The 16,001-nt window shown below is 50.2% G+C and overlaps 1 protein-coding gene across 7 annotated transcripts in view; it reads left to right on the forward strand.

The window, feature by feature from the left end:
• Positions 1-16,001, forward strand: part of Agap1 (ArfGAP with GTPase domain, ankyrin repeat and PH domain 1) — a 435,940-nt gene that overhangs the window by 150,528 nt on the left and 269,411 nt on the right. For 4 of the 7 annotated variants that reach the window (XM_029480713.1, XM_029480722.1, XM_029480700.1 and 1 more), the window contains exons 3-4: positions 4,142-4,229; positions 4,932-4,943. In XM_029480713.1, coding sequence (XP_029336573.1) covers positions 4,142-4,229; positions 4,932-4,943 — 100 coding nt within the window. The remainder of the gene's footprint in view (positions 1-4,141; positions 4,230-4,931; positions 4,944-16,001) is intronic. The other 3 variants (XM_021160509.2, XM_021160592.2, XM_029480701.1) reach the window with 1 other exon arrangement.

A 16,001-nucleotide genomic window follows, 5' to 3' on the forward strand; every position in this document is an offset into this window, starting at 1 on the left:
TCTTCTCTTCTCTTCTCTTCTCTTCTCTTCTCTCTGTCTCTGTCTGTCTCTGTCTCTCTCTCCCTCTCCTGTTGCTGGGCTCCATAATTTACCCGCTGAAAGACGGCTTCGGATGGTGAAGACCCTCAGTTGGGCCCACCCACTCACTGTGCGTTTTCCCTCTATGCTCACTCTTCCTCCCCATTTCTCCAGTGACCCACCTGAACTTCCAAGGTCCCCACCTTTGTGATGCTGAGAGGATGGGATAAGGACTTCTGTGTCTCACACCTGAGATGGAAGTAAGCCACTTCCTCCAGGACTCTGGTGTGTCTCAGCAATGGCCCCCAATGGGGTTATTCACTTAGGGAAGACAGCTCTCCTCCCAGCCTCTGGGGTTCTGTGAGACTGGCTCTGAAGTAGCTGCTTGGTCTGTCTGCTCTGTTTCATAGCTTCTATAACCTGTACAGTATTTAAAGTGTTCTGCAAATACCTAATGAGTGACACAGGGGTGGGTGCCAGTGCCATTAACAGGACCTTTTTGTACAGGTTAGCCAGTTTCAGATACTCCTGGCAAGAAACTCGGGCACTGACCCCTCTGGTTCTAGATTCAGTGCCAATTAACAAGGCCGCAGTGTTTTCATGAGGTGTTTATGAAGCATATACTCCACTGGGCATGCTCTGCCTGCAGGTTCCATGTAATTATGGCCTTCCGTCCTCACAATTATTCATGACGGGGAGGCCCTGTTGTCAACCTGTGTCACAGGTAAGGTTTGAGACATGGAAGAGCTTACCCAGAAGCCATCTACAGTCGGGTAGAGCTGGGACTCGAAGCCAGAAGCTCTCTCTCAGAGAGCGCTGTATATCTGTATATCTGTCCCTACTGTTGTAGCCTCTGGCCTCATGTGTCCATTTAAGTCAGAGCAACAGCGGGGTGGAGTGCTTCAACCTCCCAGCAGCACAAGAGATGGCTGGGAGCCAGGAGGTATTGATCCTCATCTTCCTGATAAACTTCCTGGGAGTTAAAGGTGCTGCAGGTTGACAGCCTGAATGGGTTTAGTTTGGTTGGCTTGGGCTTTTTAAGACAGCATCTTATATGTAATCTCAGCTGCCATGAAGCTTACCATGTAGCCCAGGCTGGCTTTTAATTCACCACCGTTCTTCTTCAGCCTCCCAAAGGCTAGAATTATACAGGCTTGTGCCACCATGCTTGGTTCGGTCCACATATTTTTATCAGCCAATAGTAATTGAGAATTGTTGCTTCCAAGACCTTATTTTCTGGTATATGGTTTTCTAAGGTAAGCATCGGTGTGTCTAGCAAGTATTAGCATTTAAAGAGACAGTGTAGGGTCTTCTAAATGTGACTTTCTTAAAGCTCACTTGAGATCTAGGGCTCATCTGTGTTTTGAGGATGGCCAGGCACTCTGCTGTGGTGGGCGCCCTCTTGTGGCTGCATCAGCAGGTACCTCATTGTCAAGGGCACCTTAGCCTGTTCTTGCCTGGTGAGGATGCTCAGGTCTGAAGAAGCACTTCTTTGTTCTGTGAAGCATTTCCCTCCCCATGCCCACGGGGATGTCATTGTTTCTGCCCTCATGCAGCACCCGAGACAGACAGGTGGCCCTTTAGGTCATCACTGTGGGACCCTCATCCTGCTTGGAAATGCAGCCCTGGGTGATGTCACTGAGTCTCCAATGGGCCTTTTATGGAGTATTTCTCAGGGAGTCTTTCAGTACCCATCAGGACATACATACGGTTCACTTTTTGCTTCTGGGAGAGTGGCGGGCTCTGCCTGTGGTCTCGGAAGTTGTGCTGCAGTTGTTTTCAGCACTGCAGATTGGTGCCAGGCTACACAGGCTCCGTGCCTCCACTGGGGTGGAAGCAGTGGGCAGACGATGCAGAGGTGCCACCATGTATTTTGCTTATACTCTCAGCTGGGATTTTTAGCTGAGAGGTTCCATTTTTACAGCAGATTGCTGTTTAGTAGCTGAGTAGAAAACACAGGATGCTGGAGGATTGAGATTATAAAGGTGCTATGCTCTGCGTCTTCCGGGAGTATGGCAGCATGAGGCACAGAGCCCTGACTGACAGCCTGCCACCTTCTCCTGCCTGAGATACCTAGCGTGGACATTACCAGGGCACTCCTCTATGCCCATGAAGCCCTTGGACCCAAGCTGAATTATTTTCTCTTCCGCAAGTGACGTTCAGGAGCGGTTGTCACAGTTCCCCAGGAGGCCCACATCCTAACAGATGGTAGTTCTACCAGTGTTTCAAGTTGAAATGGTGCAGCTCACAACCTATGAGATGGGTGCAGGGGCCAAAGAAACCTCTTTTGGGCGGCACTGGCCTGCTCAGGAATACGCGGTACCAATGCCCACTGTTACAGGAAAGAGTGTCTGGTGTCACCACACAGAGAAAGCCCAGCTGCACAGTGCTGGGTAGGGGAACATTTCTTCCAGGAAGAGAAAGTAATCTTAATTAAAAATTTCATTTCTGTGGCATATACTGGCTTGGATTTTCTCAGCTTGAAGCTGACAAACAGCAGGTGCCCTTGAGCAAAAGAATAATTAATAGGCAGATATTCTCAAACTGTGGAGGCTCAAGGTAGGAAGATGCAGGCTGGCCTTGGAGGGGGAGATGACTTTTTCTTTGTGCAGGAACTGTCCACATGCTCTGGTCCTCAGCCCAGCCCTCAAGGGTAGAGAAAGCTCCTTTATATTCACTGCGTTAGTCACGCATCAGCCATTTATACTCGGAGTCCATGGGGCTGTGCATCTTCCTTGGGCTGGGTGCCTTGAAGGTGGAGAACAAGATGAGGGAGACACAGTGTTTTCCCATAAGGGGCTGGAAGTCACAGCCTCACACTGAGATCTGCTAAACACTGTTGTACAGCAGGAAAAGGCAGGAGCCAGGGCCTGAGGGCATCTTGCTGGCTCCAGGTGAGGGCGTGGCGTTACGGTGTAAAACCCATGTTCATAGTTCTAGAGGTTGGGAATCAAAGGCATCTACAGATTTGGGAGCTGGTGAGGACTGGGCGGAGGGGGGGGGGTGTCATCTCCCCTGTAGATCACAGGTAGAGTCCTTGCTGGGCTACTTTCAAATGTACATTTGATCCCATATGGACAGTGTTCTTGTGACCAGTCCCCTCTCAGCTCCTCCCCACCCCCATATAACATCTGGGGCCTGGGGACTTAAACTTTCAGAAGCCCAAGGGTGGACCTCGAAGGTTGTGGTTTCTGAACAGAACCAGAAGGCTGTGATTTCTGAACTGGCTGTGGATCCTGAGTTAGAGTAGGATTTGGGTCTGTGATCAGTCAGTGTGGAAAGTTCTACTCACCTGGAGACAGCAAGTCCATAGAGAGAAGGTTGGCCGCCTGTGGATATAGGATTCAAAGCCAGGAAGTAGGAAGCCCGGGGGGGGGGGGGTGCAAGCATGGTGAGAGGGCCAGGACAGCCTGCAGGTGCAGGGATAGTCACACCGGCTGTGGGGGCAGTTGGGACTGGGGATGGATATGTGATTGTTGAGCAAAGAGTTGAATGCACAAGGCAGCAGCTCCCCAGAGCGACTGTGGGGGTAAGGGCAGGGCTCCCGCACAGGCCAGGTGCCCGATCCTGCCTGCCAGTGTTATTTTCTACTCACTGTGATCACCTGAGTTGTCCTGGCCACAGCTTGACTGTGGTTTTTCTCTTGGTTGTGTGTTTCTGAGAGACAGGCTTGCTGTCTGTTCTCTATGGGCTCTGCCTCCCTCCCCCATCCCAGTTACCCCTGCCTCCAAGTCTTTCCCATGTTTACCTTCTTAGGGTGGAACACCCCAGATGGCCCTATCTACTACGCATGACCGTTCGTAGCATCCTGTCCCATGGAACCTTTCCTCCTTAGTATAGATAGGGAGGCACCTATCCTCGTGGACAGTTGAGCCATTGCACATGTGCCAGATAAAGCAAGCAGGGGTCTTCCCAGAAGAACGCCAGCATGCTGACGCCCTAACAGTATCCAGCACTATTGGACAGGAGCTGCTAATTTGGGTTTGATTCCATCTCCGATAGAAGGAGTCACTGCATTCATTTCTGAGTGTCTCTTCAACATTTCAGCAGGGAGATTATGACCACACATGCAAAAAAAAAAAAAAAAATCACCTCTAACTGCTGTCTTATTTTTTTGTCGCAGGGAATTGTGGGTAACCTGGCCAGCGGCAAGTCTGCGCTGGTGCACCGGTACCTGACAGGCACGTACGTGCAGGAGGAATCTCCAGAAGGTATGCTGTTCGGCAGGTGGTTAGTTACCAGCTTAGAGTTCAGGCTTTCAATTTTCTCCTTAGCATATTCTAAATCATCGATGACCCATGCTAAAGTCATAAGAAAGCCACCAAGCAGCAAAGAGACTTAGGTATATGCTCCCTCCCATTGGGGTTCTAGCGCATCCACTCCAGCGTTTTGAGCATTAACCACCGTGAGGTGTTCTGGAGTACATTCACTCTGTAAAGCGTGTCCTTAGTCCGGTGCCACCCCTTTGAGTATTGGTCAGACACCATTCTGAACTGGACACTTGACCGTGTGGTGCTGCTCAGTCACAGACACCAGCATTTCTAATACAATCCAGATCACCCTGCCACGTGTCTAAGTATGTTTCCCTTTATATTGTATTACAAACATGTAATCATTTTGCATGTGAGTTAGGCATTTTTTATTTTTGCCATTAGACATTTTGATTCTTCTGTTGACATACCCATGTCTTACTGTGGTTCTGTTCCTTTTTTTTATTTATTTATTTTTTTCTCTAAGTAGCTTTATGACAATGGTAGGAGGAAGGAAGCCCTCTAGTCCCCCTAATGCAAGCATAGCCCACAAGCCACTTCCTGAACTGTTATTTTCTCCCCATGTAACCTTTTGAAATCCAACTCTGAGACACTGAATTTCTGGTTCCTTCTTTTTCTTACTGGCTGTTCCATTCTTTGCAGATATGGACGCAGGTAACTATATGTTTTCTTCATGCGGTGCTTGTCTCGTTCTGGAGAGAGGAGAGGCACCACCCTGTACTGTAGCGCTCCCCTCCACCCTGTTCTGTGTCTCATCCTACTCTGTCTCATCCACCTTTTTCCTAAGTTCAGCATCTCACCCTGTTTCGTCCCTTAGCTGTCTCTTGAGTAGTAGTCCGAAGTAGCTTCACGTGTCCCCTGTAACACATGTTTCAGCCCCTTAACTCTTGTCCTAAAGACTGTAGAACCATCTAGAAAGAACAGAGTTCTGAGGGGCCTGCTTGGGGCTCTGCTTTCACCCTGCAGTAGTTTTCTACCATGTTTTTAAAGCCTCATGGCTGCCCCATCAGAGAAACGCCCACTTTTAAAATTCTCTCTGTAGAATGATGGTCTGGGGGGAGGAGGGGATCCAAACAGAGGTTTATGGATGAGACCAAAGGGACGAAGGCTCTGGTTTGTGGGGACTACAGACCCAGATGCTTGGAACCCACAGAGTGGAGAAGGGAGCAATTTAGTATCTTCCCCCCAAGACCCATCCAGGGCTACACTTTCTTCATATGCCTGAGTGTGAGTGGTCACTACAGCCAGCTTGACTAGGAGTCTGGAGTGCTTTGAACTAGGGGCTTCTGTGTGTGAGACTCACCATTGTACAACTGGTGAAACCAGCTACCATGGGTGTACAGCCAACTCAACTGCAAGATAAGCATTTGCCTTTTCCAGGCAGCTCTGATTTGAACATCTCCAGCATCTAAGCTAGGATTGCTAGAAGTTCCAGGCCAGCCTCAGGTTCTCTTGCTGTCACGATGTGGCTCAGAGGTCTAGCGGTTTTAGAGGTAGGTTGTGCTGAAGTTGCTGGTTCTAAAGGAAGAGGCTGGGCCACATCTACACTTGGTCATTATTGTGGTTTCTGCCACTTTCCCATTGGACATTCAGTCCATCCTAACACGCCTGTGTCAGACTTGATTTATTTGCAGTGTAGAATATGACCTTCTATTTTGATCAACACAGAGCTGTTTCTTTAGAACATTCACACATCAGAAGTAAAAATTGTATCCTGTGAGATGACCTCATCGGTTGCTAACACCCCCCCCCCAACCCCCATCCACAGAGTGAGAATATATCATCACATTGGCAGACACATAGCTGAGGACTCCTGGATCTGGGAGACAGAATTTAGGCTGCCTCTCACACCCTCCCCTGCCTACCAATATGTGTGTCCTCTTTCTGTGAACCTTGGGCTCAGGGTGATTGTTCTGTGTCCTGGGGGAGCTTTGAGCAGCGTCATGCCCAGGAGTACCCAACAGGATACTCAGCTGCATCTGTGAATGAGGAGAACTGTGTGCCTGGAAGCCCCTTGACTTGGCAGCTCTGCGTCCCAGCATCCACCCATGTGTTCCTGCCTGGAATGCAGCAGATGGCAGCTATCCTCTGCCTCTGAGGATCTGAGAGCTGGCTCAGTGACTCGGTAGGACACAGGTGGAAGGGCGCAGCTCAGGAGGACAGGTGTGGTTGGTGCCTGGCTGGAACTTTGGGATTGGAGTGACCTCTGCAACCCTCCAATGTCTTTGTGTTGCAGTCGCCTTCTGATTTGTCCTTTGTGACATGCCATTTTCCCCTGATATAACGGAAACCCTCTTTGCTTTAGAAAGAAATCGGGTTTATTTTAGCCCACAATTTGAGCAACTGAAGGTCCACGATTGGGCAGATACATGTTTGGGGTCTGTTGAGGGCCTTATGGTGGCAGCTTAGCCAGAGCTTGTATGACAGTGGACTGCATGCTGAGACAGGAGATTTGAGTGTGGGATGTGGACAGCTTGATCTTTGCAAGAACCCTTTCTACTGAGAATGAGCCATCATCCTCCCAGACCCACATCAATCTCTTTCAAGGGCCGCAGTTTCCCTGCACTATAACCCATCTGCTAACGGATTCATCACCCTCCATTGTTGGGAAACAGCCCTTTGGAGACACTCAAACCATGTCCATGTCACAGAAATCCCCCATGACTGCTAGAGCGGTCAGCTGAACAGCTACCACTCTGCCATCCACATGGCTATTTCTGCCAGTCTGTGCAACTCACTGGATTCTCCCCATTCTGGTTCATGGTGGCACAGGGTTGTTCCTCTGGCTTAATACATACATAAATATCCTTTGCTGTGTGTCTTAGTTAGGGAGGGTTTCATTGAGGTAAAGAGACACCATGACCAAGGCAACTCTTGTAAAGGGAAACATTTAATTGGAGCTGGCTTACAGTTTCAGAGGTGCAGTCCATCTTCATCGTGGGAGAAAGCATGGTGGCATGCAGGCAGACGTGGTGCTGGAGAGGGAGCTGAGAGTTCTATATCTTGATCCACAGGCGGCCAGGAAAGGATTCCCCCTGCAGGCAGCTAGGAAGAGGCTCTCGTCTGCACTGGGCAGAGCTTGAGCATAGGGTCTCAAAGCCCAACCCCATAGTGATGCACTTCCCCCAGCAAGGCCAAACCTACTCTAACAAGGCCACACCTCTTAATAGAGCCACTCCCTGGGCCAAGCATATTCAGACCACCGCACTGTGATCCTGTCTTGCCCCTGGGAGGTTTGGGTAATGGGAGGGATAATGTGGTGAGGAGCTTAAAACAGAACATCACTCTTGGAGAAGAGCTCGGCCTCCTGACAGAAACATCTCAGGTGCAGTCACCCTGGACTGTTTTCTTCAGGTGCCTCTCAGTGTCACCATACAGGGTGGCTCAATTCTCTCTTCTTGAGTGGCACCTTTTTAGTTGGCATCTTATTCCATGAGAGAAGAGAGTGACTTGAAAGCCTGGGAGATGTAGTCAAGAAAAAACACTTTATGCATTCTATTTAATGCTACTTTTAATTAGTGACTTAGGGGAAACCGGTTTATCTCGGCAGGGAGTCTGTGATCCCTGGAAGGAGCTGAAAGAGTGCAGCTATTGTATGGGTGGTCTCCTTTATGTGTGAGTGAGTGTATTTGTGAGTGTGTATGTGTGTGTGTGGGTGGGGGAGGCAGAGAGAGAGAGGTGATGTATGATACCAGAGTCCCAGGGCTGCTGTTGCAAAAAACTAGATCCAGTGGCTAAAAGCAGAAGTGATATCCCTAGGCGAGTTTGGTTACTTTAGTAGGCAGGCAGGGCAGGTCTTGGTGGTGGTGGTGGTGGTGGTGGTGGTGGTGGTGGTGGTGGTGGTGGTGGTGGTGGTGGTGGCGGCGGCGGCGGCAGCAGCGGCAGCCTGTCACCAGTGTACTCAGAGCTATGGAGGGCGGGCTCAGCTTCATCTGTTCCCCTGGACCTGGGTTGGTTAACACTGCTGGCTCTTGAGTCCCACAGGACAGGACCAGGCTGGGTGTGACCCTCACACCTCCCTTCAATGTCCTATTAATAGCTGCTAATTAGAGTTGTGAACGGGTGTTTGGGCTGTGTAATGTCAGGTCCCTCTCATGTGTTAAGTGCTTAGCATTCACTGTGTACCCTGCCTTCCCTCATACCAAGCCCATGTGTTTCATGGAATTTTAACTCCCTGTAGGGAAGGAAATAGAGAAACAGCTTGTCAACAGCATGTGGGAGGTGTTGGGAATCGTGTGTCATCCCAGGACACTTGCTGTGTCCTCCAGGGATGATAGGCCCTGGGCCCTGGGCCGCCCTCTTTGGGTGTTGTTTCCTCCTGCCTGAGAGTTGCCGTCCTCGAGGCCTTGGTGTTTCTGTAGGGATGGATCCAGTAGATGGCTTTGAGGTTGACATCAGCAAAGCTGAGAATGGCAGTGAGAACATCGATCACCCCCAGCTGATGCTTCCAGCCGCAGTCTGCTGATGGCACAGGGCTAGAACTGTGGGCTGAAGTTGTATTGTCTGCAAACCACCTTCTGTTACCCAGATCCAGAGTAAACAAACCCACACACACTAAATGGAGGCTGAGGCCGCCTGCCTGCCTGCTGTAAGATTCACTCACTGCCTGAAGAGGGAGGAGGGCAAGTCTCACTCCAAGAGTGACTGTCACTGGCTACAACTTCAGGAAAGAAGAGCTACTGCATCCAGGTGTGGATGGGAGCACGTGGCCCCGCTGTTCCAATCCACATGGGCATAATTCATAAGAAACGTGTTCCTCTTGTCACTGACCTTTTTCATTGTCTCTTAACCTGTTCAAATTTGTAGGCAGAAGCTTCAAGATTGTGGTTGCCCTAGATATGTCTACTCTGACAGACAGTAGGTGCTTGCCCAGTTGCTTGGTGATGGAGACACACGTCCAGGAGACCTGGATCCACCTCTCTGCCCCAGCCCTGATTCTGTGCTCTCCTGGCTATCCTAGCAGTTGTATACACAGTGGCCTTATGCACGGTGACCTCAACCACATACAGTGAGGGTGCACAGACAGCAGCCTGGAGATCCCCACATCAGGTTTCTTCTCCCCACGCCACCCCAGTCGGAAAACAGCCAATCAGAAGTCTGCTCCCAAGTCACCCATTTTTCCACAAAGTAACCCAAGAAAATCAGAGTAGTGGGGGATAATCCAAGGTGGATCTTTGGCTAGGATGGGGATGGCAGTGTCTTTCCTCTGAAGCACTGGAGGGAGGTGGAGGAGCCCACACACGATGTGTGCAAATGCCACATGTGTTGTAGTTTGAAGTTGTTTTGGTAATGATGGTGTGAGGAAGCATCAGGCATGCTCAGTAGGTCTGACCTACAGTGAGGGGCATTTTTGATCTGTGCTTGGCTGGATCCGTGGGTGTGCAGCAGGGGTATATGGAGGGCTGGTTGTCTTAAGAGTGAACTGGGTCAGAAGGTCTCTGTTGTGAGAGATGCCCTGGGAGCCCTAAATGATGCTGCCCTCTTCCAGTGACAAGCTCCACCAAGCATGGTTCCACCACGGTTCTCCCTGAAGAACCAACAAGAGAGCTTGGGGCTTCCTTACAGAGCATGTGTGGGTGTGAGGGCAGGAGTGATGACCCAGGGCAGCCATGCTGGAAAGTCTTTACCCAGCATGAGTGATGGCCTCCCCATAGCCATGTAGATGAAGCCCCCTTCTCATTCACCTTTCTAAGCCTACATGTACTGTCCGCTCTGGAGATAACTGAGGCCGTGTGCAGTTAGAACCAGTTGTAATCAAATGGCTAGGAGATGTGGCTGGACTCTCAGGTGAGGGTCCAGTGACCTCCCAGTCTCTTCTTCCTTTGAGAAAGTATCAGCAGTCTACAGGCCCACCAGTGGCAGTTGACTCTTAGAAGAAGGCACAGCCCATCTGATGGAGCAACCCCTCCCCCCTAGAGGATAGCATAATACACTCTCATAACTTACACCCGGAAACTAAACTCTTAGAGCCTGAATCCCAAAAAATCTGCCAGTGCTCCTGGCTAACTGGGGTGTGCAGACGGCAGGTCTCAACTCTTCGTTCCTGAGAGAAGCTCAGAGCTTCTGTTGCCCATTTACTTTTGATGGAGTCATCTTAGGTTTGGTGAAAGTGGTCTGTGGGGAGGAGCCCAGTCCACATCTTGGGAGAGACAAACAGATGTGTGTATGTGTGTAGGGGCTGGGGAAGGGGTACTAAGAGAGAGGAGTAGGGTGCTGAAAGGTAGGGAACAAAATGTACCCCGTAACCAGGGAGCATTTAAGAATGCAGTTTGGGCTGCTGTGCAGTCTGTTGTCCCATCTCCTGCCATGCCCTGAAGAGGCTTGCTAATGTCAGACACGACTGCCTGGGGCTGAGTCGTCAGGGTTCACAGATCGTCTTGGCCGTTGAGCAGTCTTACAACATTCAGCATCTGATGAACACACACACACACAGAGTGACTTGTGTAGAATACTCAGAAAATTCTCAGCCTTTGTATAATGACAACCCTGTCATCGCAGAGCCATGGGTGGCCTCCTCCTGTGTGGGCCTGTCATATGTGGGTGCCACAAGAGGCTCTAACTCTGCTCCCTCTGATGTTCTCAGCGGTGTGGCTGTTGTCACCAGTGCTTTCCTTTGCTCAAGGACCTCATTGGTCCATATGAAACCATCAGACAGCTTCAGGGCATCCCAAGCATCCCCTGAACGAAGGTGAGACCAATAAAGGCACAGCCTTTATGTTACCTGGGACCACACCTGACAACCAGGAACCTAGATCAGAGGTCAAGATAGGAGGTGGTCGGTACCCTCTCCTGGGTCTAGAAGCTCTAGGGTCTTTGCCACATTCATGGATAGGTGGGAAGGTGTAGAACTGTGGGTGCCACATGCAGACCAGAGCACTGGGTTTCCCATGCAGGCTTTGAGTTTCCCTCTCCCTCTCTGGGGTGCTGATGTCACATGCTACAGCAGGTTCCTGGTTGTCACTTACATCCAGCCAGCAGTTGCCTGAGAGTCTCTATCCATGCGTCAGTCTTGATATTCCTCCAAAGTGCCTGCCTGGACTGGTCTCCTAACAGATGTGTCTGGCTAGCGTCAGGCTAGTGAGTGTGTTCTCAGGAGCGCGTGGATCTGAAATATTTTGTTAATGGATGTTTGCTTAGTCTCCTAGAAACAAACGCTGTGGTAAACACCCAGCCTGATCTCTCAGAGTTGCTGAAACACATTTAGGCCATTGGCTCCAAGAACCTTTTCCAAATCCAGTAAACTTTTAAAAAGTCCAGTTAGTCTTGCTACACAGATGGTAGGCTTCTTCTCAAACTCTTTGACGTTTGAGCAAAACAAAAATCCATATAACCCTAATACAACTGGAGTGGCTTTGAAATCTACCCGTTTACGTTTTTTGAATGTGAATTTTACCCTGTTGCTTGCAACCCAGGAATTTTTTTTTAAGCAAAAGCAACCGCTTAGGGTTATCTCTGAGCCTTGAGATCATGGGCCCACTGGTTGGTCGGTTCCATAGTTCAGTTCAGTTGTTATTCTGCGTGGTTTGAGGTGTGCTAACCTGGCCCCTAATGGGAATGTCCCCTACCTTACCTTCCATGTTGACATTGTGTGTGTTGCATGTAGTCTCTGACTCTACCCTGCATGGCACAACGCTGCGTAAGACAGGTGAAGGACACTCAATTCTTTACTAGACTTTGGAAGATGTTCAAGAGAAGCATGCACTGTGAACAAGGGGAGAGAGCAGCAAAGCCAGGAAAGAGGAGGTTGTCATGTTTCTGGCATCCACGAGTCTGGCAGGACAAAATGTGTTTTTCAGTTGGTTGGCAGCAACTCAGTGGCTTGTCCGTGTTTTTATCATTACTTCAGCAAGAAGCCGAAGACTCACTGAAAACTGGCCCAGGGCCTGAGGCTGGTGTGTGCATCCAGGAAGCAGTTGTTTCCCCGATCGTTAGGTGGAACTGATTTGACACCTGGCCAGGTCAAGTCTCCAGCCCTCTAGCTAGGGTAGACCAGCTGGCACATGCTGGGCAGGATCAGCAGTTCACGGACACAGGACGTGTGTACACTTGGATGCCACTGGGCTCCAGAGTCAGAATCAGCCGGCCTGGCTTTCTACACAGCTGTCCCAGGAACCTAGAGAGTTGAGCATGGCCATTATTGTTTTTATACTTTTGGAACAGGATTTGGTGTATTGTAGCCTGACCTTAATGTTGCTATGTAATAGAAGGTGACTTGAGCATCTGATCCTCCTGCCTCAGCTTCTCCAATGCTGGGATTGCAGCTGTGCACCACCATGCCCAGTGCATGCATACCAAGTAGAACCATAGAGTCGTGCATGCAAGACAAGCACTCTACCCACTGAGCTGTGTCCCCAGTCCAACAGCACAACCGTTCTCAGCAGGAAAAATATAGATGGCTTCATATCTACAATCCCAGGGTATGTTTCAAGATTTTAAGATACATTTACAGGTGTGTTCTCCACTGAAGTTCATCACCTTTACCTGCCAGGCATTAATTTTGGAATCTGTTATTCCCCGACCCCACATCTAGTACTTTGTCTGCTGTGTCATTTGTCCTTGACTTTGCCATCAGTGCCCAGCCTGCTTCCACTTTTAAGGCACCTCATGGCAACAGCCTGCTTGGATCTGGCTGGAGCAAGACTAGGTTTACTTATAAGTCTGCAGCTGTGGCGGTGGGGGAGGAGGGAGGAAGGGATAGAGAATCCATCTAGAGCGGTTCAAATAGGGGACGTCAGCTTCTTGACCTATGTTCCTGGAACACAGACTCCTCCCTCTCCCATCTCTTGTATGTCCTGACTTTAAGGCTCATGTAGCTAGCTAGCTCTCCCCACCCAGTGCCAAGCAGCTTGTTGATGCCCCTGACCATGGTGCTTAGACCTGGTACAGAGAAAAAGTGAAATGTTTCTCTCTCTTGCTTTTCAGTTCTTTGTTTTTCTCTTTGCAGCAGAATATTCAGAGATTGTTCTGATTGACTTTGCTCCAGCCTTGTGCTTTTTCTTTGAGCCGATAGGTATGTCTAGGTATAAGAAAAGATTCAGGTCAGCGAGTCTCGTGGAACACAGTAGTGAGGTGTGCCTCACTGTTGGCTCCTGAGCTGCTGGTGATGGAGGTAGAAGCAAGCCTGTGTTGTAGCCACAGAGGGGCAAGTGTTCTTTGAGAGTTTAAACAAAGGGCCTGTGCAGTGCATTTCATCTTCCCATCACTGAGTGTGGTGCAGACCAGAGTTGGACAGCACTGTGTACATACGCCCTAATCCTGCCTCACACAGGCAACACTTAACTTCTGTGGCTCCACAGAGCCTAGGTGGTCTGCTCTTTCCTGGACATACTTCCCTTCCTGGTCCATACAAGGACGTGTGTGCTTGTCAGAGCTACTGTGGGTGTAGGCCACAATACCCAAGGAGCACGGGGCCCAACACTGTGTGTGTGTAATCTCAGCACAGAGCCCCATACTGACAGCAGCCTACGTTGCTTGGCTGTAATGAGTTTGTGTAATTGATTTATTTGTGATTGGTCCAGACCAGAAAAGGAAACTAGATATTGCTGGTAGTGCTCTCCTGCCTCTGCCCGTGGAGGTTTCCAGGGTGCACCATGTTAGGACTCTTAGGTGGGACCTAGGCAGAGACACTTGCCATGTGTGCTCCTGGGCCTGAAGCTGGCCTGTCCCTGTGACTATGGGGTCAGCATATCTGACCAGCAGTTTCTGGCTTTTTGAGCCCCCCCCCCCCACTGCTTATTGATAAGCATTTAAATTTTTAAAAATCTAACACCATGAAAAACAGGAGACAAACTGATAAAACACAGCAGTTGTTTTTCAAGGGCCCAATGGACGAACCAGCTGTGCTGAAAGGACAGTGTGTGCGGTCACTGGGGAGGGCACGTGGCGACAGAACCAGTCCACACTGCTCCTGCCCTTCACACGCTGTTAGGAAGATGGCTTCGGTTGCATGGAGTAAAGTTTGATGCCTGAATAGAACAGGACTCCTAAAGAATTGTCCCTACCCAAGTGTGGGGTCACTGTCACTAGAAGTGACAGTGACATAGTACATGCTTTGGAGATGGGGTGGGGGCTTTGTAGCTAGGAGTCCCCAGACTTCCTCTAGACTTTGGTAAACGTGATCTGTAGGAACCCTCCATACCTGGTCCTCACGTCCCATCAGGATTGTTGGCTTCTTCAGCAATGCCGGCGGCTTGGGGCCCGCGCACCAGCGCCTAGAGTGCATAGACCTTATTCCAAGATGTTTCAGATGCAGGCTGGTCCTGGAGGAAGCCAGGTCTGGCAGGCTTGGGCTGAGCCTGAGGCCCGGTAGCTCCAGCCTCGGAAAGAGGGCACAAGGACACCTTGCCTTGCCAGCTCTGAACAGGAGGCTAGTGTGCTGGTGGTGCTCCTCAGCCTGAGGTGTGGGTCCTCTCAGTGGAGAGTCCCTTTCAGGAGGAGCAAAAGCCTTGAGGCAGAACCTGATGTATTCCTTCTAGTAAACAAATTACATGGGATTGCAACACAAATGATGCCCCAGAGACTGGGGACAGACGGAGTGACCTTCAGAACAGTAAATGCGTGTTTATCTGCAGTATGAGTATTCAGAGTGCAGACTAGCATGTGGCTCAGTGGCAGGGCCTTGGCTAGCTGAAGCCCTCCCTGGGTTTAGTCCCTGGCATGGGAGGGAGGACCCACTAGAAACCTTTAAGTAACCACTAGGTTACCTGGACCTGAATTGTTGCTGCCTATAAGCTATGAAGAGGTTTTTACAACGAAATAAAAATAAACATCGATAGAGCCTAAAATACTCTGGCCCTTTATGGAAATAGCTTCTTAACCTTCTCCAGCACAGTCAGGCCCAGCTCAGTGACAGGGCCATATCATAGACACGAGGACATCACTGGACGTCTCAGCAAAGCCTAGGAGAGCAGTGGGCTTTCAGGCTCCAGCGTCTGCTGCCCTTGGCAAGCTCTGCTACATTCAAGTGTAAAGCATTGGTGTGTAGGGTCCTGCAGCTTGGGTTTTGTTTTCTCGTCCACTGGGGTTGGTTCACTGCCGCCTCCCCTCCTCCCCTCACTCCTCTCCTATTGATCCCTCCCCTGTTGGGATATTTACCCAATATCTTGTCCTTATGGTTTCTGCTTCTCCAGTGATGGGCATCTCTGTCCCATCATTGTCTTGGAGACTAGGGCTGTATTGGCTCTTTTTTTTTTTTTTGGTCGGGGGGTATCTGTATCATTTATGGTTATCCACACTGACTTGGGCTCTGAGGCTGTAGTGGCAGTTCCTCAGAAAATGACCTTCTGTGGACCGCTCTCATTTGCCTCATCAGCTGCAAGGGCAGACGGCACGGAGCCCTGAGGAACCTCACGATGAGTTGACCATCACCAGCCTGACAGTCATAGTGTTCTGGCTACCCCTGTTTGCCTCCCCAGAAAGGTAACTCTCTTTGGGTTAGGGACCAGGGGACCTGCCGCCCCTGTGCATCTGCTGAAGGCCCTCCTCCAGCATCCATTGTGTGTCTCCTGAGGCGCAGAGGAGCACTTCCTCTTCCTGAGATTGCTGTGGGCACAGGCCTTGCTTCTGCAGATGGAAGCCTCTCACATTCTAGAAGCCAGCTGTGGGAGAGGGCTCTGTTTTTTCAGTGGGGCCTCAGGTTGTTCCACAGCCTTGCCCTGTGCTGCTCCTTCTCATGCCACCCCTCTCCCCTCCCTTCCCCTCCCCTCCCCTCCC

Source organism: Mus caroli, chromosome 1 (genome assembly GCF_900094665.2).
Source record: "Mus caroli chromosome 1, CAROLI_EIJ_v1.1, whole genome shotgun sequence".
Classification (NCBI taxonomy): Eukaryota; Metazoa; Chordata; class Mammalia; order Rodentia; family Muridae; genus Mus; species Mus caroli.